Source organism: Doryrhamphus excisus, chromosome 2 (genome assembly GCF_030265055.1).
Source record: "Doryrhamphus excisus isolate RoL2022-K1 chromosome 2, RoL_Dexc_1.0, whole genome shotgun sequence".
Lineage (NCBI taxonomy): Eukaryota > Metazoa > Chordata > Actinopteri > Syngnathiformes > Syngnathidae > Doryrhamphus > Doryrhamphus excisus.
This window is the reverse complement of record NC_080467.1, coordinates 17,306,754-17,317,362: the sequence shown is the minus strand read 5'-3', so window position 1 is coordinate 17,317,362 and position 10,609 is coordinate 17,306,754. Positions and strand designations below refer to the sequence as shown.

General features: G+C 40.7%; 1 protein-coding gene across 4 annotated transcripts; it reads left to right on the top strand.

The window, feature by feature from the left end:
- Positions 1-283: 283 nt before the first annotated feature.
- On the top strand, positions 284-10,059 carry prrc1 (proline-rich coiled-coil 1). 4 transcript variants are annotated; one of them, XM_058059704.1, is made up of 9 exons: positions 284-386; positions 940-1,077; positions 1,304-1,681; positions 1,946-2,088; positions 2,323-2,425; positions 2,530-2,693; positions 4,234-4,337; positions 4,670-4,772; positions 6,581-10,057. In XM_058059704.1, the coding sequence occupies exons 2-9, from the start codon at positions 981-983 to the stop codon at positions 6,788-6,790; spliced, it is 1,302 nt and encodes a 433-aa protein (XP_057915687.1). In that variant the 5' UTR covers positions 284-386; positions 940-980; the 3' UTR covers positions 6,791-10,057. The 4 variants fall into 4 exon arrangements, with proteins under 4 accessions (XP_057915687.1, XP_057915697.1, XP_057915705.1 ...); XM_058059714.1 differs by having other exon boundaries at positions 351-386; positions 944-1,077; positions 6,581-10,058; XM_058059722.1 differs by lacking the exon at positions 284-386 and adding an exon at positions 540-559 and having other exon boundaries at positions 6,581-10,058.
- The last annotated feature ends 550 nt before the right edge of the window (positions 10,060-10,609 follow it).

Here is a 10,609-nt window from a genome sequence, read left to right as displayed (position 1 = left end):
CACGGGAAACTATTAAAACGTGGGGCACCGGGGAAAAGGGACAAATACGACTGTTTCCTGGTGAAACGGAAGGGTTTACAGGTATTCATCAATGTGAATTTTTAAAATGTATTTGGTGACTTGTTTTCCTCGTGAGATCTGGCAACACCATTTTATTTTGTACACATTGCGTATCGACCATCATGAAGAAAATCAAATGTTATAAAATATTTAAGTTATTGTTAATATAGATTTATATTTCCTTTAATTGACTTGTACAAGTCCTCTCGCGACATTGTCCGGGTTCTCCCGGTAGTGGGAGGGGCTACTATTGAGCAGACGTGGCAACGCTCGACGTCATCAAAGTGGGTCCGTGGTTGATGGGCTTGAGCTAGTCAAGCTAGCAGGTGAGTGGTCCAGCTGTTTACGTTGTGCAGTATTAGTAACTTCTATAAAAGTCAATCGATACCTTTTCCTCCTCCTTTTAAGAACAGATAGCAGACGTTTTTGTAGTTGGGTTTGTCGTCAACATTTACCAAATAGCTTTGTACACGTGTACAGCTGATGTGGAATAGTGAAGGTGCTCGACTGAATTGGCCTGTAAAATGCCCATGTTCGAGTATTCAGTGTATTAATCACTAACGAAAAATTTTGCAGGATATTTTATGAATTAATCTGACACCGGAGCACTCTTAGCTAGAGTATGTTGTCAGAGTACATGTAGTCAGAGTACATACGGCTGTGTGCTCTGGCATCACAAATGCAGATTCTATTAAAAACATAATTGTAACAACCTGAGGCATACAGATTCTATGAATTATTTCCACAGCTCTTTAAATCTGCAAGAAAGGTCATGTTGGAGAATCTTCTTTCTATGGCAGATAATTCACCCTGTTTTGAGTCTGCTGTCACATTGTTTCATACCATTTTGTGAATCACATGTACATGTATGTATTCCAGCTAGATTCTGCTCCCCATAAGTGGACATTGAAGGCCAGGAGATGATGGAAGAGAGTGGGATTGAGACTACACCTCCAACCAGCCCTACACCCAGTGGGGGTGCAGCAGCCTCAGTCAACTCCCCACCAATGAGCATGGGTAAGACTGCTGTGTGTGCTTTCTATGCCTGTCGATGGCCTTGTGTAATAGATCTCATAGAATAATAGACTGAATTGTAAGAACCCCATTGCTGAAAAGTGAAGGTGTACTCACTTTTGCATGGTGCTGTATGCTTTACCTTTATACCTGTGCCATTTACCTGTTGGGGATAGAACATGATACAGAGATTGAACTCTAAAAAAATATCTGCTCACTTTTGTTACAGGTCTGTCAAGCCCCATTCCTGCTGCAGGCACCAGTTCAGTGGCCATTACTACCCACTCAGTCAGTGGTCCTCCCCCACCTGGTCCCCCCCATCCCGCTTTTAGCAGCCCCATGGCTCCACTGTCAATTTTTCCTCCACCATCTTCACTTGCTCCTCCTTTCAGCACCACCTCTTCCTTCCCCTCTGTACCTTCCGTTTCTGTGCCCCCCCTGTCCTCTTCTACTGGACCACCTCCCTTGTCTTCTGGTGCACCTCCCGTTGGGCCGCCTATTTCCGGCTATTTCATGAGCGCAGGATATGACATCACACGGGGACATGCTGGTCGAACACCACAGACACCGCTGATGCCAACGTTTTCCAGTCCTTCTGCTATTTCAGGTAACGTCTCAAAAACACAAAAGGTCTCCCTTATGCTATGCTAATGTTTTTATACTGTTCTGTAATATACTACTTTTAACAAATAAAATGACATTGGTGTTAGAAGTTAAGCCCATGAAGCACAAAAACTACTCTTTTCTTTGTAAGAAGGTACTCCTAACTCAATTTCCGCCCCTTGTGGTTAAAAACGGCTAATATCAGGAGAGTCATCTGAAACATCACAATCGACCCATGGAAAGCTCACGTTTTTCCCTTTATCTCTAGGTGCAGTGTCCAACCCCATGGTTCAGCAGCCTGTCATGACAGGAGGTTTGGATGCCAGATCCCCTATCACATTTCCAGAAGAGCAGGAAGATCCCAGAGTCTCTGCAGAGAATTCTGGTGGAGGAATATGGGGCTTTTTTAAGGTAATACTGGTCAAATGTTTTTACTGTGACGATGTGAATATTGTGGTTTAAAGGTATGAAGTTAATTCTTTACAGTAGCAGTCTATAAAATGAGGTTGTATTCCGTACCGATCATGTACAAAAGTTAAAAAAAAAATTTTTTCCAGTTGTAAAAGTTCAGTGTAGGCTGAAGGTATGTAGTCTAAATGCATGCTTGTGATGTTAAGCCTACATAGAGTTTTTTGTTTCCTCTAGGGAGTTGCAGGGAACCCTGTCGTAAAAACAGTCCTGGATAAGACCAAACATTCCGTAGAGTCTATGATCACTACTCTGGATCCCGGCATGGCTCCATATATAAGTAAGCACAGCATGTTCACAGCCAACTTTATGGCTCTGCCAATGACGATCTTGATTTCACTGTGACGAGCACAAATACATTAAAGAATGTGTTCTTGTTTCCAGAGTCTGGAGGGGACATTGACATTGTGGTGACTTGCGAGAAAGAAGCGAATGTTGATGCAGTTCGGGATGCCTTTCAGGAGGTGTTTGGGATGGCTATGGTCACTGGGGAAAATGGTCTGTCCAACATTGCCCCACAGCCTGTGGGCTACGCAGCTGGGATGAAGGTGTGTTCACTGCACAGCAATTATAGCAATTAATAACAGCAAAAAATAACAGCAATTATATTGATAATGATCACTTGATAACAATACAATAATGCTTTGTTTATCATGGTGAATTGGTTCCAAACCCCAACATGATAAGTGAATTTCCACAAAGGAGGATTTGTTACTTGTAGATGGAAAATTTTTGTAGTTAGAGCATAGAAAACCTTTTTACGACATTCTAAATATGGTTTTGAACATAATTAGGGCCCTCTAGACATGAAATAACACTCATATAGTCACCTTTACGCTCATATTATCCAAAATAGTAGACATGATAAGAGAAAATAAGATTCATTCATTAATTTTCTACCGCTTATCCTCACGAGGGTCGCGGGGGTGCTGGAGCCTATTACACTCTGGACTGGTCGCCAGCCAATCACAGGGCACCACTTAACCTAGCATGTTTTTTTTCAATCTCAGTGATAAGAGGGAAAATTCAAATGAAACTTTAGTTAAGATTGTAATGACAAAATGCAATAACACAGAGCTAATCCTGTTTTTGGAGTCACCAATTAACCTAGCATGTTTTTGAAATGTGGTGGAAAGCCGAAGTCCCTGGAGAAAACCCACGCATGCACGGGGAGAACAGGCAAACTCCACACAGAGATGGTCGAGGGTGGAATTGAACTCTGGTCTCCTAGCTGTGAGGCCTGCATGCATAAAGGCATAAATAAGATGTTAGCATTGTGAGATTTCTGTTTTGTTTTTTTTTTCAGGACAGCATACGTCCTTCTGTGGCTATTGTCTAATCAGTGTAATGAAATGATGGTTGAATGACACCACATCACAATGGTTATACATTAGTTTTTTTATTTGAAATATATAAAGGGCAGATGGTCCAAACCTGGCATGAGTAGTTCAATAGCTAAAGTCAGTGGCTATCATTAGCTGACAGCAAATATAACTAATGCCTATGCTGGCGTTGCATTGACATGTTATGTTCCATGCACTCTTGGGGCAGCTGGAGGAAATGCTGTCTCTTTAAGAACAGCTGCTCTAAGCACACACACGCCACATTCTTATGATACAGAAGTGTACTTTTTGAATCAACTATGAAGCCCTTTGAGTAGGTGACAGCTGAACTGTCACTGAGAGGCTGTAACAGGTGAACAACAGTTGTTCCACATGTAATCCTGATGCTAAGTTGTTTAAAACCCTACAATGCTGCTTTGCTTGTGGGGGAAATCATTATTTGATCCCCCACTGATTGCATAAGTTTACCTCTGAAAAATGGGCATGCCCAATCCGCACCAGAGTGGGGGGAGGCAGGTCTATGACAGGAGGATCCGGTGTTTCCCTGAAACCGAGCGTTCAGAACCATCCCAAACTTCTTTCAGGGCTCACTTCCAAATGTGCAAACCTCATTATCTGAAACTTTGGCATCATTTAACACGATAATACAACATTCTAACAACATTTATTGGTCAGAAAAGTGGAAAGAGCACAACAGGTCACTTTAACCTATCAAATGACAGACTGGCTTTTCTCTGTTGTGCAGGGGGCTCAGGAGCGCATTGATGGTCTCAGAAGATCCGGGGTGATCCATGAGAAGCAGCCTGTGGTCTCTCTGGAAAACTTTATTGCTGAGCTCTTTCCTGAGAAGTAAGAAACAAATCCAGTGTCTGAGATTATGAGACAATGTTTGTTGCGCAAACACACACATTGCAGTGTTTTAGTTGTTTGCAAAATGTTTTTTTTTCTAAAGACTAGTTATCTTGTAAACACCATAACCTTCAACAAAAGATTTGCAGAGCCCGCAGTTCATTCTGGATGTACAGTCTTCCAAGAAAATGTAGTCTTTTTAGGATGGGGTGGTATGACCCAGGTGATGGAGTGCTAGTCTACCAACCTGATGATTGTGGCTTTTGGTATGGAACAGAGTACGGGACTATGGAAGTCTCAGTCTCATGACTTAGTGCTGGTTTTCTCTCCAGGTGGTTTGACATTGGCTGTTTGATCCTAGAAGACCCTGGTTATAACATCAGAGTGGAGGTCTTCACCCAGGCAATTCCTCTGGCTCTGGAACATGTCCAGCAGGTACGCATAATTACTCGGAACAGAACACCACATTTTTGTGTATCTTGACTTTTTCATGGCAGTGTGCACAGTAGATCCTACATTTTTTCAGGCCTCTTTTGTACGTGGGTATAAATTAGGGGTGTGAATCTCAGCACTGAAGGCGATTCGATACACATCTTGAGGCAAAGCCAGCGATACAATACTTTAACGATACATGGACTTTTCTGGCCATACAATGTGATACGATTCACCCTCTTCACGGTGCGATTTGATGTGATAATTATTAATTATAATTTAGTTCAAATCAATGAGATCCAATACGATATGGTGCAATTTCTTGTGATATGATACAAATAAGGAAAAAAATGGAATTCAGTATGTTCCTACAAAAAGGATTTGGATTTATTCCTTATAGGCACTTGGCAGTAAATTCAACAAAAGTGTTGTTTGTCTTTTTTACTATGCACCACTTCTTGATCTTTCTTTTTGCCATCTTAAAACGGCAACGACTTTTCAAAAACAACTTTCCTCACACTTTCACATCAGCTATGCAATTACAATAGCTGCGATTCAGTGGAGTAAAACAATTAAATAATAATTACTGTTGTAAAGAATACAGTTCGCAGCAACAGCAAAGTTAAGGTGACACTTTCAACAGCGGAATCACTGTTTGTTTATATTCCTGTCTGCAAAACATACTGCTAATATGAATGCACTAGCAGCTAGGCTAATACGGTAGTGAGGAGCAGAAAGTGTAAAACAACTTATACCCTTTTAAAATTGTTTCACAATTTCAAAAGAAGCCAACTGCTCTGCTGTTCTAATGTCACCTGCTGTGCTGAACACTCGTTCAGAGGGAGGAGGGGACACTTGTTGGAGGGACGGACAAATAGCTCCTGGACAATTTGGAAAGCAGCGGAAGGTCCACTTGTTCTGACCTGATTTGCTTGTTTTTTCCCCGGTATCCGACGAGGAACTAGACGGGAGGCGGCGGTAGACTTGTCCGTGTTGTGGTGTCCCCTTTTTAAGGGGGTCTGCATTTTTGTCGCGCTGCCGTTCTTAACGTACAGCTTCTTAACGTGGCATTCTTTGCAAATGACGAACGTTTTGTCGAGCTTTCTGCCGTTCTTTGCGAATCCATAGTGTTTCCAAACATACTATTTAAACGTTGTGGGTGGGTTAAATATAGAAACTTCCTCGCTGCTGCTTGCGTGAGCAGGTCCATGCTGTTTTATTAGTAGTTGTATGTGCCTCACGGGCTTCTGTCCATATTCAACACAAAAGGCGAAATAATGATGGTACATTCATTGCGCCTGGGGAACAGCATATGGGGTGAAGTTGGGGTGAAGTTGAACATAATAAAACAGCGCTTGTATCAGATTTTACCCACGAACGCATCAAGATGAATCTAGATTTCACCCGTCAATTGCATTCATACCCAGTGAATGAGTCGATGCACTCGCATCGCGCACATGCGAATCGATGTATCGATTAATCTTGATTATTTTTCACACCCTTAGTATAAATCCCTTAGTATGTGACTGCAGTTTAACGTTAAGGTTGCATCTTCTGGCCATTGGAAATGATTTAACAATCCAGTTGTTAGTTGTATGTGGTGCAGCAAGACATGCGTGTCCCTTTAAACATGGGCAGGGAGGGTGGAACGTTTGTGATATTTCCTGGGCTCCACGTAAATGTAGGCTAATTTTAAATGAACTCATTGTACACCTCATGTATCATTGTATTGATTAACAGATGTGTAAACAAGTTTAGGGGACAAAGCTTCAAGTCAAACCAAATCCAATGTGTTTGTCATCTGCATACAGGCGCAGTCCCTGACTCCTCCAGACTACAGCCTACGTTGGTCTGGTCTTACAGTTACTGTGGGTGAGATCCTGGAGCGCAATCTGCCCAACATCAATAGAACAGAATGGCATTTGGCCATGACAGGGATGACACAAAGGCAGATGATCCAGAGTGCTGCCAGAGCCTTGGCTGGAATCTACAAACAGAGGCTGCCTCCTAGAACGACATGAGGCTTTACCGCTTTCTGTGTGTTTCTCATCTATTGAGGACTTCCAGACATTTTGAAGGAACACTAGCTGACCGCTACGTGGTATGTCGTTTTTTTATTTCCTCAGTGGGCAAAGCCAGATGCTCGTCTGTGAAGATTAGTGTTTATTGACATTCCAGCCCAACAGGATTTTACTGTAGCATATCACTTACAAACGTCATCTCAAGGAAATTATTTCAAGTTTATGCATTGTGATTTATATTAATGATGGAACAATATTATTTTATGCGGTATATTGCCATTGTTACCTGGTGTGTACCCGTGTTTGACAGCCAAAAACGGTCAAAAAAATATGCTTCTGAAAAATCCAGAGTATCGAAATGAATGATGGAGACAACCCCCCCAGCCCACATTAGCTCCTTTAATTGAACAGATGGGTGCAGTTATGCACATTCTCCCAAACTTGCTTTTCATAATTCCTAAAATTGCCGAAAAAAGGGAGGTACGCTATTTTGCACCACCACAAATTTCCTAAATGAGACCGCAGATTATTGATGAGTGGAGTAAAATTGTAGCCATGCGGGACTCGGAACTCCGAGTGGTTCCCTGCTGTACAGATAATATAATATGAGTCTGTAAACACTGACAAATGCTACTAGCCACAATGCTACTTGCTACTTTATGGGTCAGTCTCCTGAATGGGTGACACAGCAAGGAAAACCACCTCCAGGTTTTTGCTTTTACTTCAAACAACCCTCATTAAACAACAAAACAATGGACATTCAGGATATCATAAGATTACATTTTAAATATCCCTAAATTGTCACAAACATGCTCCAAAACTCAGAAGCAGAAGCATGATGTATTATTAAAAAAAAAAAAAAAAAAAAAACATGGTCACACGTATCCCGGACATTACGCCATATTGCGTTTGGTGCACAATGAGGTGTTATATAACAGCGGCTGAAACATAAGTCCCCCTCTTTCGTATTATTTATTTCATCGTATTTGTGACAAACTTTGCATGTCACAAAATTATGGTCCCAAAGTTGACATCAGATTGTTTTTTTACACACAACAGACACAAATAAAATATGTTTCCCGTGTTTATTCAGTGGGCTTGCAGTATATTTCCATTGGTGGATAGCTGCAAGTCACTGTGGCCATGCCCCTTAAAGTGACAGCGCCCTCTTTGGTACCCCTTTCAGTAGATTGACCCATATACGGTGGATCCTCGCATATTTGTGGATTTTCGACAATTTGTTGGATAATAATCTCCAAAATGAAACCATTTTGATTAATCAAGTTATCAGTTTGGCCTTAGCCGGCCCAAATCAATATGAACCATAAACAGTTAGTGGTTTGGCCCACAGCATATGATTAATTGGATAATTGACTAATCATTGAGTCAATAAATGTTGCAGCTCTACCTTGATATTTATTGTGAGACATGAACATACATCTTTCTCTTTCCTGTGCATTCTAAAGATATAAAAACAGCTCAAATGTGGCAGCTCATGATTGCACGTAATGGGACACACCTATTCCACCTAGAAAGTCTGCTATTAATATAATGATATCCTTATTATGATAACACATAATACTTACAGTTTTTGGCTGTATTTTGGTCATTTTAAGCATGACGGGAACTTCCTTCCTGGGCACAGCAGCAGTGGCAGTGCCCAAAGGGCAAAGGGTTACTTTATTGTTATTTTGGGGTGCACAGTGAGTGAGGCAGACATTTGGTTTGATGACCCCTTAAATCAACAAGAACACAACACCTGCAAATCGTGGGGAAGTGCCATATACTGTATACATATATTAATATAGAATGTATTACATTATTTTTCAGTAGCATTTGTGCCTAAGACATGCCAAAAAGCTTACCTTATTGAAAAAGCGATGTCGCCAATGTAAGAAAAATGTATGAGATATTCAAATGCGGGTTTGTGTGTCACCGCACAGTGTAGACTGTGTTTACATGCACGCAACTGAGTAAGAAAGACAGGTTGAAAAGTTACATTACGTTTCTCTGTGATTGTTACTTTCACTGTGTGTGTGTGCTAGAGGCTAACCTTGTGTTTGAATTGCATAAGTACCGTAAATGCTCCAATTTACACCGTGGCTCAAGGCAACCTCTTCATGTCGTTATTAACTCCACAAGATGGCAGTAGCCGCAATTGTTGCATCGTGAGTGTTTCGTATCGAGCAGCTTGATTTGCCTCTGCATGCGCTTGAAAACATCCATGGCGTTGCTCAGCTGACACATGCCATACTGTCATGCTGCTGTTTACATATGAACTCTTTACTGGTATGACAACATTGTTTCTGTTGATGCTGTGTTGTGCAACATACTTGTTAATAAATGACCGTGTGCTCAAAGAGAACTGTTTTCCATTCCACTTTCTTGTGTACTCTAAGTGATTATTGTATTATTATATATGAGTTTTTGTCCAATGATAACTTGCAGTTTAAAATTGGAGCATTTATGGCACATGTCTTTAAAACAACACTGATTTGATGTTTTTTTCAGAATATGGAACACAAGCACAATGATAAAAAAAACAAAAAAAACTAGCAGTGGAATTTTGGTGTTCATTATTAATCCATGCAAAAGGTGAATCTTTCTCATAAGAAATCATGTAAATCCAATTAATCCGTTCTAGACACCCAAAAATATGAACACAAAACTCATTTTTACAGAGTAATTATGTGCAGAAAAAATGCAAAATACACATAAATCACAAATTACATCCCTTCTATTGAAGACTTGGTGACCACGGTGACGAGCAGAGGGGACGGAAGAGCCAGGCTGACACGTTTTTAAAGAGCGGACTGTTTGAGCTGTATACTTGTATGGTCAACTTCAGCAGTAGTTCCAATCATCACTACAGATACTTACACTGGTCCTCCTGCAACCTGTGTTAAAGGTTCCTACCTTTACATTACAGTCCCATTGCAACAGACGCTACTTTCATTTTTACTATGACTTCCTTCTTGAATTCTCACCTTCCATATGAAAGTTCACCAGTTTGTCAGGTTGTTAGATGCACTGTTGAGCTGGTGTGAGCTTGGTTTGGTGTGTCATGTGCTTCCGTCTGCATGCCACACGTCGTTGTGCCTTGTGTATGACATCGTTTTCATCTGGATGCAACTATTTACTAATCAGGCATGCTTTGTTTTTTATTTTGCTTGTGTAAAAGTGCATTTTGTCTAATGAGCGGGAATTAAGGCTATTTGAGCAATGCAGCAGCATGAATAAGAGTTTTGGTGCAAATAATGTTCTGTTTTGTAAATGTGACTTTTCCACAAATAAAATAGAAGTTTAAAAATGTTTCATGGCTGTCTAAGTGTCCAGACTTTTTTTCCCACACAAAATGTTAAAATTTATTACGGATTTTCTCAACAGCTTGATAGTTGAAACTTGTGGTTGGCAGGTTATAGCGAAGAATGGTGCATGCTGTAGAAATGGATTGCTCCAATTGTGTGAGTGTACACAGTGTGTTGCATAAAGACATGAAAAGTCAGTCTGCATGAATACAGTGTTTGTCAATTATTATATCTTTTCATCTACCTGTACTGACTACTATAAATTTGGATATGTTTGTAGGTCTGCATTAAAAATTATGAATTTACAGTTTGCCATCAGGCAATTCTTTGAATTTTTATGAGCATTTTCAAGTTAAAACAATATTTAATTAAGACATGTTCAGCAGCTACATTCAGCAGCTTGGTGTTTTTTGTGTTGTTTCTTTAAAGTCATTTAAAGCCATTATGATGCTCTTTCTTTCTATCACTTATCCTCACGAAAGTCGCGGGTGAGAGGCGGGGTACAACCTGG

Bases quoted from the DNA above. Each gene is read 5' to 3' on its own strand.
- prrc1 (XM_058059731.1), top strand. From the start codon at position 981: ATGATGGAAGAGAGTGGGATTGAGACTACACCTCCAACCAGCCCTACA. The intron at 2,089-2,322 runs GTAATACTGGTC...TGTTTCCTCTAG, and splicing joins GAATATGGGGCTTTTTTAAG to GGAGTTGCAGGGAACCCTGT. The intron at 4,338-4,669 runs GTAAGAAACAAA...TTTTCTCTCCAG, and splicing joins GCTGAGCTCTTTCCTGAGAA to GTGGTTTGACATTGGCTGTT.